General features: G+C 41.9%; 1 protein-coding gene across 1 annotated transcript in view; it reads right to left on the bottom strand.

Annotated features, from left to right (window-relative positions):
* Positions 1-13,310, bottom strand: part of LOC124804645 (sorting nexin-27) — a 284,253-nt gene that overhangs the window by 20,449 nt on the left and 250,494 nt on the right. The window contains exon 2 of the mRNA XM_047264866.1: positions 13,024-13,126. Coding sequence (XP_047120822.1) covers positions 13,024-13,126 — 103 coding nt within the window. The remainder of the gene's footprint in view (positions 1-13,023; positions 13,127-13,310) is intronic.

Here is a 13,310-nt window from a genome sequence, read left to right as displayed (position 1 = left end):
CTTTGAAATTTTGAAGGTATAAGAATAAAATACAGGGAGTGAATAGTTATCTACAGAAACCAGGCTGCAGCTACGACAACTGAAGGACATGAAATGGAAGCAGTAGTTTAAATGAGTGAGAGAAAAGGTTGTAGCCTACTGCTGATGTTATTCTATTTGTACACTGTGTAAGCAGTAAAGGAAACCAAAGGGAAATTTGGAATGAGAATTATAGATCTGGTGGAAGAATAAAAACTTTGAGGCTTGTTATTTTTATAGTAGGAGACCAAAGCTTTAATACACTAAGTTCAACCAGATGTAGGCTGCAGTAGTCATGCACAGATGAAAAGGTTACCTGAGGATAGACTAGCATGGAGAGTCTTTGGATAGAAGACAACAGACAGTTTTAGACCCATTGTAATAACATATTGTACTTGACTCACCATACCGATGTGCAATGATTGCAGGAGAGCTAGCATATGATGTGAGAGCTTCCACAGGTGACCAGACCTCTGATGGAGTAGGATAAGGAATAAGTCTGAAATAGGGAGTGCTGGGTGTTTGGATTGGGAAGGCCTTGCACTTGGGTCCTGCAAAGGGATATGATCACTGTGGCAAGGGATTGGGACTGGGAGCAGCATAGGGATGGACTATGATGTTGTGGAGGGTGGGTGGGGTTATGGAAGACCACTTTAGGGTGAGTGGGAAGGATCTTGAGTAGGATGTCACTCAGTTCAGGGCAAGACAATAGATAATTAAAATCCCTGACGGAGGATGTGGTTCAGTTGTTCCAGTCAGTGGTGGTATTGGGTGATGAAGTGGCACTCCTTTGTAGCTGGTTTTTGGGGGGTGGTAAGAAGATTGGGGGTGTGTGGAGAAATGGCATGGGAGATTTGTTCGTAGATTCGGTCTGGGGAATTATGCCTGTCCGTGAAGACCTTGGTGAGACCCTCAGCATACTGGGCATGGCAGTTTTCGTCAATGCAGATACCCTGTCCCAGGGTGGCCAGGCTGTGTGGGAGGAACTTTTTGATGTGGAAGGGATGCCAGACTTCAAAATACAGGAACTGTTGGTGGTTCGTAGTTTTAATGTGGGCAGTGGTGTGGATGGAACCATCACAGAGGAACAGATTAACGTCCAGGAAAGTGGCATGCTGGGTTGAAGAGGACCAGGTGAAGCGAATGGGAGAAGTGTTGAGGTTGTGAAGGAATGGGCATAGGGTGCCTTGGCCCTGCGTCTAGACCATGAAGATAACATCAATGAACATGAACCAGATTATGGGTTTAGCATTTTGGGAAGCCAGGAAGGTCTTCTCTAGATGGTCTGTAAACAGGTTGACATAGGAGGGTGCCATGCGGGTGCCTGTGCTGATCTGCAGATTTGTTTGAATACCATCCTGAAGTAGTTGTGAACAGTAAGGTGTATGACAAATGAGGTAGTGTGTCTGGAGTCTGAAGGACGTTGACGTTGGGAGGCAACAGATTGCGGATGCTAGTCAATGAGGGCCAAAATTCTTTTAGTGGGGGCACAGAACATTTTCTTGCAGATATGATGATTAGGGCAGGATTTGTTTTGAGGCTGTGTATGGATGTCCTTTCTTATGCTGAAAGATTGGTGTTCTAAGGAAGGGACGGCATTTCTTCACTGACAAAAATTCCCCCAGTATGCTGATGGTCTCACTAAGGCCTCCACAGACAGGCATTATTACCCAGATCTAGTCCACAAACAGATCTCCCGTACTATTTCCTCCACACACCCACAATCCTTCTACCACCCGCAAGACATAGTTACAAAGGAGTGCCCCTTTGTCAACCTATACGACCCAAGACTGGAACAACTGAACCATATCCTTTATCAAGGCTTTGATTACCTATCATCTCGCCCTGAAATTATGGACACCTTACCCAGGATCCTTCCCACACCACCTAATGTGGTGTTTGGCCACCCACCCAACTTCCACAATATCCAAATCAATCACTACGCCACTCCCAATTCAAAGATCATATTCCTGTGCAAGACCCAAGTGAAAGACCTTCCCAGTCCACCCATCCACCACCTCCTACTCCAGTCCTGTTGTCACAAGCTTATCCTGCCCCATCAGAGGCTATGCCACCTGTGGAAGCAGCTACGTCATACACCAGCTCTGCAGCAATCACTGCATAGCTATTATATTGGTTTGGCTACCATCCAGCTGTCCACCAGGATGAATGTCCACCGCCATATTGTCACTACGAGCAAAGTAGACCACCCCGTGGCATAACAGAACACAGCATGCTCTATTCCAACAGCTCCTTCACTACCTGAGCTATCTAGATTCTCCCTTCTACCACTAGCTTTTATGAACTGTGCAGATGGGAGTTATCCTTAAACCACATTCTTCACTCCCAAAATTATCCCGGCCTCAACCTATGGTAATCTACTGTCCCCCCCCCCCCCCCCCCCCCCCCCCCCGCCCATCCTCCTCCAACAGTTTCCACCTCCTTATTTCTCCCCCCCCCCCCCCCCCCTTTCCCTGCCCCACAGACTCCCAACGCTGTGCCTGTTGGCAGTCTAGTCCGTCCACACAACATTACACAGCACTGTTCTCCCCCCCCCCCCCCAATCTGTACCCTCCTATTCCTTCTTCTCCACCACCTGCAGATGCTGCTTCCGTGGCCAAAAGTTATTGTGTAAGTGTTTTGTTGTTGTTGTTGTTGTTGTTGTTGTTGTTGTTGTTCCTGTCTGTAACTCAAAATGTTATCTTTACAGTGAGTAGCAATCCATCTTTTCCCTATCTTACAAAATTGCTAAGGCTTTCGTGGCCACTTGTTGACAAACTGCCTATTGGCTTCTGTCTCGGGTTCTTCGGCCGACATTCATCTAATGATTTAACTGATATTTAGCCAGCACGAATGGCTGGCATTGTCAAAGCTTCACCCTCTTTGCCAGCATGAACTGGAGCCGAGCTCACGGCCGCAGACTATATGTGCCTGGCGCGCCAACATCCGAGGGCTTCTCCGCGGTCATTTCTGGTGCAGTTCTCCTCTTATTACCTGCGATGGTCATTTACTGCAGTATGGGAAGCCAGGATCCGTTTACCTTAAGGCTTTCCTCTTTCTTGTTGAAACTGTTCGCATGATTTTGTATTTATACAGCCTCTCTGGGCAAGCACGTGTGACAGTGCTTCTCTACTGCCAGAACTTTCGTGTTGGCAAATTTTATTATGTGGTCGGTCTCACTTAGTGCGTGCTCTGCCACGGCCGATTTCTCCACCTGCCCCAATCTGCAATGTCGCTTATTTTCTTTGATCCTGGTGTTGACTGATCGTCCAGTCATTCCGACATAAACTTTTCCGCATGTGCATGGTATATTCCCGACATTACAAGTGGACCCCCTTTCTCCTTTGCCGATCTAAGACACTCTTTGATCTTCCTTGTCAGTTTGAAAATCATCTTTACGCCGTATTTGCGCAATATACGGCCAATTCTGTCCATCACTCTGGGAATGTATTTTGTTGATATTCCAACTTGGGGTTTCCATTGTTTGTAATTTATTCTGTTAATATAGCCACATGAATTGGCAAAGAATGAACACAACCAAGAAAAAGTGATTATCTGTGAAATCTAATGAGAATATTAAAATACTAATTTATAAAATGAGAATACTAATTTATGATCAAAATCTATACACAAATCATTTGAGATAACATGCAGAGATAAATAAGCAACAGCTGAAAGGTAGGTGACATGAGAACTGCTACATATCGCAATTATTTAAATGAGAACTATTTACGTAAGTGTGTGGAAGGATATTCAATGAGGGAAACATTCCACGTGGGAAAAATATATCGAAAAACAAAGATGATGTAACTTACCAAACGAAAGCGTTGGTATGTCGATAGATGCACAAATAAACACAAACACACACACACACACACACACACACACACACACACACACACACACAAAAACAAAATTCAAGCTTTTGCAACCCATGGTTGCTTCATCAGGAAAGAGGGAAGGAGAGGGAAAGACGAAAGGATGTGGGTTTTAAGAGAGAGGGTAAGGAGTCATCCAATCCCGGGAGCAGAAAGACTTACCTTAGGGGAAAAAAAGGACAGGTATACACTCGCGCGCACACACACACATATCCATCCGCACATATACAGACACAAGCAGACATTTGTGTGTGTGTGTGTGTGTGTGTGTGTGTGTGTGTGTGTGTGTGTGTGTGTGTGTGTGTGTGTGTGTGGGCGCAGCGCGCGTGTGTGTGCGTGCGCCAGTGTATACCTGTCCTTTTTTTCCCCTAAGGTAAGTCTTTCCGCTCCCGGGATTGGAATGACTCCTTACCCTCTCCCTTAAAACCCACATCCTTTCGTCTTTCCCTCTCCTTCCCTCTTTCCTGATGAAGATACCGTGGGTTGCGAAAGCTTGAATTTTTTGTGTGTTTTTGTGTTTATTTGTGTGTCTATCAACATACCAACGCTTTCATTTGGTAAGTTACATCATCTTTGTTTATATATATATGAGCACTCCGTCTTCAGGCCACGAGTGGCCTACCGGGACCATCCGACCACCACCACCACCACCACCACCACCACCGCATTATCCTCAGAGGTAGATGCAGATAGGAGGGGCATGGGGTAAGCACACCGCTCTCCCAGTCATTATGATGGTATTCTTGACCGAAGCCACTACTATTCGGTCAAGTAGCTCCTCTATTGGTATCACGATGCTGAGTGCACCCCGAAAAATGGCAACAGCGCATGGCGGCCTGGATGGTCACCCACCCAAGTGCCGACCACGCCCGACAGCATTTAACTTCTGTGATCTCACGGGAACCGGTGTATCCACTGCGGCAAGGCCATTGCCTGATTTGATTCTCATAAGAAACAAAAAGAAAATCTTAGCTTTGATATTTTCTTCTTATCTATGAAAGCAAATAAAAATGCTGTTGTTGATGCTACATATTTCACTGTAAGATTGGTGGTACAATGGTAACATACTATTATTATCACAAAAGGTCTAAACAATAACAGGTTTAAAAAATTTCTGAATTAATACTGGTCTTCCTACTAAGACGGTTATTCAATGGCCACTTCCTTCCAGGTACATAGAGTCAATAACTGAAGCACTCAGAAGCAGAAGCTGTGAAGTAAAGTTTTTTTAGAAAACCAATTTATATCACAATACGCATATATATACCCTCATGACCTGCCCCCTAATGGTGCTGAACGATTTGCAGATCAGAAAGCTGTAAGTCCATCAAACTGTGAACTTAATGTTCAACAGACGTTAGTTTCGGACATAGAAATTGTTAAGTCTCCTTTTCAGATTACAAGTTGTTAAGTAGCTGCAGTGTCAGATGTTTGGCAGTGCTACTGCCAGTGTGCAAGCCAAGCTGCATGTTCCCAGCTGTTTATTCACTGTCAATTGAAAAATTGTGGGGAGCAGTACTGATATGAGAGTCAACTCCTTGAATGAGGGTCTATTTGAAGGTAGTGGCTCAGAATAGAGTCCTAATGAGGACTCAGAATCACCACAAAGTAATTTGGATACTGGTAACATGACTTGGGGGAAAATAAAATACTAGAATAGACAGCAATTAACCTCGTACATCATTTCCACATAAAATGAGACTTCTACAACGAATCCCATTCACGGTCACACAAAACACAGAAATCTTGTCCAATGGAAGTGGCCCGTTTGCAAGGAGTTGAAACTGGAAACAAAGAAAACGATATATTTTGGACCAAAAATTATAACTTATAGAAATACATGGACAGAAAAAAAATTTGATGCCAAGAAGTAGTTTTGCAACATAAACAATAGTTGGAAGGTGTGCTGCTACATTTGAAAGATGACGCCTATTCAAATTTCATACTAGCCACATAACAGTGGTGCTAGAGGTGCCAATATGTTGATGCAAATAAAGTTTGCTTTAAAACACACTGTAACAGTCATGAGTATTAGTTGCATTTGAGATAGGATGTGGTGAGTTGATGCTGGTCAAGAATGCCTTTACGGTGACAAAAATGCCATTATCAATATGTTACTGAGGTTGAGCAAAGTCATGTAATAGGGCTACGAGGAGCTGGATACTCCTTTTGCGATACTGCAAGAAGTCTTGGTAGGAATGTAGCTACTGTACAGCATTGCTGGCAGCAGTGGTCATGGAACTGTACTGTCGCAAGAAGACCAGGCTCTGGATGGCCACGTGGCACTACTGAGAGAGAAGACTGTTGTGTTCAGTGTAAGGCTTTGGCTTATTGTACAACATCTGCAGCAGCAATTTGAGCAGCAGATGGGACCACAGTGACATAATAAACTGTTACAAATTGGTTGCTTCAAGGTAAGCTCTGAGCCAGGTGCCCTGTAGCATTAATTCCACTGACCCCAAACCACCACCATTTGTGACTTCAGTGGTGTCAAGTGAGAGCCTACAGGTGGGCAGTATGGAGGTCTTATGTGTTTTCTGATGAAAGCTAGTTCTGTCTCAGTGCCATTGATGGCAAGGAGCACTTCTTGGTTATCCCACGAACAATGATTGCAAATTTGTACGTCAATCTGGTGATTCTACCTTTTGTAAGGTAATTTGTGAATATCATTCCAGGGAGTGTTTTCCAACACGATAACTCATGTCCACATACCACTGTTGCAACCCCATTATTCTCTACAATGTGTCGACATGTTGCCTTGGTCTGCTCAGTCACCAGATCTGTCTCCGATTGAGCACATGTGGGACATCATCTGATGACAATTTCAGCATCATCTATAGCCAACATTAACCATCCCTGTATTGCCCTACCATGTGCACCAAGCATGGATCTGCATCCCCCAAACTGACATCCGGCACCTATAGAACACAATGCATACACATCTGCATGCCTGCATCTGACAATCTAGCACTTACACTGATAATTAATGTTCTAACATTTAACATTTGCAGTGGCTTATCTTGTGCTGACGTTAACCTGTGCTCTTGTAATGCTGATCACTTAAATATGTTAGACAGACAAATGCACTCCGAAATTTCATTAGTCTATGTTAGTCATTTGTAGGTTTTGCTATTTTTTTCAGTCAGTTTATATTTAAATGTGTTGCAGGACTCGTTACTTACTATTCGGTAATTCAGTATGTTAGGTAATGCCTACATAGGTTATAAAGAGACTTCTGTAAGTCCAAATGTCCAGATTAAAGATTTCCACTGCATATGTGGGTGTGCACCAAAGTTCTCCAATGATCAAAAAGATATGATCTTCAGATGCTTCAATGATCTAGACAGTCATGATCCCTGGAGTTATATTGAACAACAACAGGTATGGAAGTTCACTGTTATGAAATAAAAACACAGGTTTTTGCAGAAAGACAAATCTACTGACTTAATTTTTATCAAAATGTAATATGTCCAACTGTAGTATTCATTAGAATTGGTAGCGCCCTAGAATCACATTCATAAATACTGTTACACTCTTGATTAGTTGAACTATTTAAGGGTACATGATAATGACAATAACTACATGGCCAGAAAAAATTAGTGCACACTTTTAGATGTTTCCAGTTCACTCAAGATTTAGTGTTGTAACAGTGCATATCGAATAGATGAATGATTACATTTATAGATTAATAGCACTTGCAGTTCTGAGGAACCAAGTATCAGCCCATGCTGCAACACACATACTCGCATGTGGTGCAGCTTCCATGGGCACCACTGCAGGTGCTGACTCTGTCATCCAGTCGATCGTACAGATTTCGAATACTGTCCTGGGATACATTATGACATGCCCACTCAACCTGTAAGACTTGATGGCTGATGAGTCACCAAGTTACTTCTCGTCCCATTGTATCCCACATGTGCTCAATTGCCAACAAGTCCACATATTTTGCTGGCCAAGGAAACTGCTGCATGTCTTGCAGAGCATGTTGAGTTTCATGGTCAGTGTGTGGGTGAGCATTAGCCTGTTAGAACGACACATCAGTCAGGTCTCACCAGGTCTACATCATATGCTTAAACAACCATCATTTTCAGCCAGAAGAATCAACTTTCATTGCTGAAGAACACGGTGTGCCATTTGATCTTCCAAGTTATCCTCTGATGGTGCCGTTCAGGGTGTGCACATTGATGCCGTGTTATGAGTGGAAGATGGGCTAGCTGTATAATCTGCTACTGCTACTATTACAACAGTAGACAATTCTGGTAGGCATCTGTGTTGCATGGACATCCAGAACCTCGTCTACTGGTGTGAGAATGTTCATGTGACCACTGATACCAGCATCATTGCACAACTCAGCACATCCAACTTCTGTGGCAATCTTCCAAGAGGACCATGCTGCCACTCTGAAGGCCACAATTTGAACCCTCTCAAAATCTCTCAGTTGGCTGTAGCAAACATGAGTGTGTGTCTGTGGCACAATTGCCAGCTTGCTTCACACATTTGTGCCACACTGAGCCTTAGGGTTGTGAGCATTCCCTAATGAAGGGTAGACAGAGATGGCATTCTGGAAACTACGCCAATACGCTATCTGTAGGCAGGCAACACTGAAACCACTATCAGTACATCTACTATACCCCAGGTGGCAGATGCCATCATTGGATCAAAATTGACTTCATCCTTCCACGTATACTAATTTTTTTCCAGCAATGCTTTATTATTACAGTCAATTGGTGGCATATTGTGTAACTGACATACGATTACATAAATTAAAATTCCATTATAGTATTAAAAATAATTACTGAATATTATGATTATTTTGGAATAATCCCACTTCACAGTTTCAGGCTTGTCCTTGCAAGCTGGATGCCAAACACAGGGTAACCACCTACCATTACTGTATCACTAGTGAGAGTGTTAACACTAGCAACAGGACAGATTGCTATTCATTGTAAAGATGAATTGCTGAGCCACAGACAGGCATAATGCTGTTACACATGTAGCTCCAGTCGGAGTTGCAGTGGGGGCGGCCAAGTGTGCATGATGTGTGTTTGCCTGTGTGAATGTGTGTAATTTTTTTTTTTTTTTTTTTTTTTTTTTTTGCCGAGGAAGGCTTTGGCTGATTGGCCAATAGGTACATGAATAACTATCTTTTCGTTGTGCCTGTCTGAAACTACATGGGTCATCTTTACAGTGAGCAGCAGTGTATCCTATTCCTAATATTATGCTATTCCAACCCAGATATTCCATTGTTTAAATTGATAGTGTACAACTTAAAGCCTGCATAAAGGCATTTTGCACTCTTCATGGTATGAAGTGAGGAAGACTGAATTGGAAAGTAAAATGTTTGGATAATTCACCAAAGGATCGCAGAAGACAGCGTTCTCCTGGATGTAAGAAACCTGATCATGTTCGTCAGACGATATATGTTTTTACTGCCAACATTTCCCCTCATGAGAGTCATTACTGTCAAACCAAAAGCCTAAGTGTGAAATATCTATCTGTCCAACTGATTATGTCTCAATTACACAGATATTTCATGGATCAATATCCTGAGCTGCAGAAAGATGTGAGATATTGGTTGTTCAATAATATATATACCAACATGATTTGGTCAGTTGAAGAGAGGTATTTGTAATGATTGCACTGAAATGAAGCACAGCACAATACAGCATCCAGTGGGAAAGCTAAAACTGCTGTCACATTGGAAAAAAATTGCTTTACCAGAAAGCTGAACATCTCTACACATATTTGTGGGAAGTGAAGGAGGCATGTGAGAAAGATCCTTCACTGTGTGGAATTTGTTTGATTATAAAAAATTCTTGATGTAGAATATTATGCAAGACAACTATGGCTGCACAGTTTAGGTGTATGTAACCTGGCTCGTAATGACGCACCTATATTTATGTCTACTGAAACAATGTGTGGAAAATCACCAAATGAAGTTATTAGCTGTCTGAAATGGTGTGTGCAGATGAAGTTGACCAGTTTGTCAAAGAACTACATGTTTTCATGGATAACTGCACACCACAGTGCAAAAACATACGTGTTTTCATTCTGGTTGTACCTCTCTCAGGTATATTTTCAGGAAGTTTATATCTGTACTACACCATCCTAGGACACACTTTCATTCCCACTGATAGAATTTTTGGCAATACTGAGCAGAAAAAGTGAGCAATAGTTGAAATCTTAATTACTTCCACATGGATCAAACCGATCAGAAATTCACTGCATAAGAATCCCATTGATGTTCATGCCAAACAACCTACAACTGACAACAGAGAAAGTGACTGCACTCCAGTTGTTGAAGTTTTTAACTTGAAATATGCCTTTGACATTGTTCTAGTAGGAAGTGTTCATGAAATTTCATTAATATGGTGCGTGTGTTTCAGAAGAGGATGTGTACCTAAAGTTCATTACATCGAGTCACCAACACTTTATCATCCCCAGTCAATTCTGAAGAGAAGAACGAGGTTTCAAGCTTTACAAAAGGCATATGATAAGGCTCAAAATACCCCAAACAGGTTTCAGAAGATTAAGAACACAAAATATGATGATTATCACTCGCTGCTGGAACAAAGCCAGAAGGTACCAAATTTTATGACACAATCATGCATGGAAGTACGGGAAACTACTGTCATAATTTTTCACGAGGGCATGATGAGGGCATCCTCTTGAGTAAAACATTTCAGAAGTAAAATACTCTCCCATTCGAACTACTGGTGAGGAACTACTCAGGAGTATGTAATCATCAGGAGAAACAAAACTGGTGCTCTACAGATTGGAGCATGGAATTTTAGGTCACTTAATCAGGAAGGTTGGTTAGAACAATAAAAAAAGGCAAATGGATACATCTAAGTTAGTTATAGTGGCAGGAGGAACAGGACTTCTGGTCTGATGAAAACAGGGTTATAAACACAAAATGAAATAGCGGTAATGCAGAAGTAGGTTCAGTAAAAAATGAGAAAATATAAATGGAGGTAATTTACTATGAACAGCATAATGAACACATTATCACGGCCAAGACAGACACGAAGCCGACAACCACCACAGTAGTAGATGTAGATATGCCAACTAACATCGCAGGTGATGACGCATTTGAAGAAATGTGTGATAAGATAAGGTACCCATCATCTTCTAGTGCCAGAAGGCAATGGGTATGAAACTTATTGAAACGTTGCGACAAGACGACGCCACCACTCGGCTGACACCCTGAGAAGGATTCATCAGTAAAGGAGCTAGAAGAGCAGATGAATGGAATAGACAGTGTCTTGAAAGGAGGATATAAGATGAACATCAACAAAATCAAAACAATGATAATGGAATGTAGTCAATTTAAATCAATGCTGATGGTAGGATTAGGAAACAAGACTCTTTTAGTAGTAGACATGATGATGGCGAAAGTAAAGAGGATATAAAATGTAGACTGGCAATGGCAAGAAGAGAAATTTGTTAACATCATGTATAGATTTCAGTGGCAGGAAGTCTTTCCTGAAAGTATTTGTATGTACTGTAGCCATGTACAGAAGTGAAACATGTTCAACAAACAGCTTAGACAATAAGAGGAAAGAAGCTTTTGAAATGTGGTGCTACATAAGAATGGTGAAGATCAGATGGGTAAATCACGTAACTAATTTGGAGGTGCTGAACAGAATTAGAATGGTGGTGATGATGATGAGTGGCTTGTAGGGCACTTAACTGCACGGTCATCAGCACCCGTACACATTGCCAATCTGTACACAGTCCAGTGTAGCCACTTTCATGAATGGCGATGGAACGATGAGGACAACACAAACACCCAGTTCCCGGGAGGGAAAGTCTCCAACCTGAGAATTGGGAAGACAATATATTTGTGGCACAACCTGACTAGAACAAGGGATCGATTGATACGACAGGTGAAAGGATCACCAATTTAGTATTGAAGGGAAGTGGGGGGGGGGGGGGATAAAAATCGTACAGGGAGACCGGGGAGGGAGGGGGGGGGGGGGGGGTAAAAATCGTAGGGAGACCAAGAGATGAATACAATATGCCGATTCTGAAGTATTTAGCTTGCAGTAGTTTTTCAGAGATGATGCGTCTTGCACAGGACAGCTGCATCAAACAAGTCTTTGGACAGAAGGCCACAACAACGATGGAAGTGATGTGGAAGATGATGTTATTTTGATGAGAAAAAATTAATATAATGTATCCAATTTCTTCAGTGTATACCAGTATTGGAATGATGAAAATAAAATCATAACATGTCAATTTGGTAACTTCTTGTAACAGTTTATTATGGAAAAATCCAAACATTAAGGGTTAGAAGTTAAGTCAGCGACTATTCATACACTCTCCTTTCAATTTTGAAACAGTGACTTAACAAGATTTGGTTCTGATTGCTTCAATTTCTAAGACCACCACTCCCATAAAATGGAAGAAGGGTTTCTTTAACATAATGTGTGCAATGATGTGACAAGTATTAACGTATTACCATGTGAATTACTAAATCATTGGTTTGCTCTCTTTTCATAATCAAAATATGGCAACTCCTCGTTATATCAGAGACCAAGTCATTAAGTATTTTTAAAAAAATACTTTATCAGTAGACTCAAGTGGAATGTATTTCCGTGTTACTGCTGAAAACAGAAAATAAATCACTTAGAGGTGATGGGATTGTGGGTAGAGGAATGCCTAATGAGAATCAGTAGGACAGAAAGATGTTTTGGAAGCGATAGATGAGCAGAGAAACCTCAAAGGAACTGTTCAAATAAGGCAACCGTACGTTTTGGAGCGTATTTAGACGCAATACAATTTTACGAAACACACTGGAAGAAAGAATTTTGAAAAGAAAACTAAATGAAGCCCAAGAAAGGAAACAGTGTAAAGTTTACTGGAAACAACAAAATATCAGAATTATACAGAAACAAAGGAAACAGCACAAAATACAGGAGAGTGGTTGCAGCGTCAGGCATAACGTTTAGATGTAGATGATGATGATGTGGTGGTGGTGGTGGTGGTGGTGGTGGCGGCGACTACGATAATGTTACAAAGGTCCACTTGCAGGATGAAGCTATTTGTTTAAGATACGCATTATTTCACAAGAAACGAGAACAACCCCCCCCCCCCCCCCCACACACACAAAATGCACTATTACCTGCTGGGTGACAGAGATCACAGTGAGCGTCAGAACATCTCCGCCAGACTTAATGAGATCCACAACTTGCTTATGTGTTGACCCTTCGACATTGACTCCATTCCTGCGGAAGAAAAAAAATCGTTTTCAAAAATTATGTAACAGCAGTTGAAACGACTGGACAGTAATTAAATTTCAAGCTGTAATTCATTGTAAAATCTCAAACAACACATCTTGAATTTCAACACCACGAAATGAAAATAACGGTGTTACGGTGCACACCGGCGATATATTAATAAAGAACGCAC

The sequence above is a fragment of the Schistocerca piceifrons genome, chromosome 7 (genome assembly GCF_021461385.2).
Source record: "Schistocerca piceifrons isolate TAMUIC-IGC-003096 chromosome 7, iqSchPice1.1, whole genome shotgun sequence".
Lineage (NCBI taxonomy): Eukaryota > Metazoa > Arthropoda > Insecta > Orthoptera > Acrididae > Schistocerca > Schistocerca piceifrons.
The sequence above is the reverse complement of the archived record's forward strand: the minus strand, read 5'-3'. Positions and strand labels throughout refer to the sequence as shown.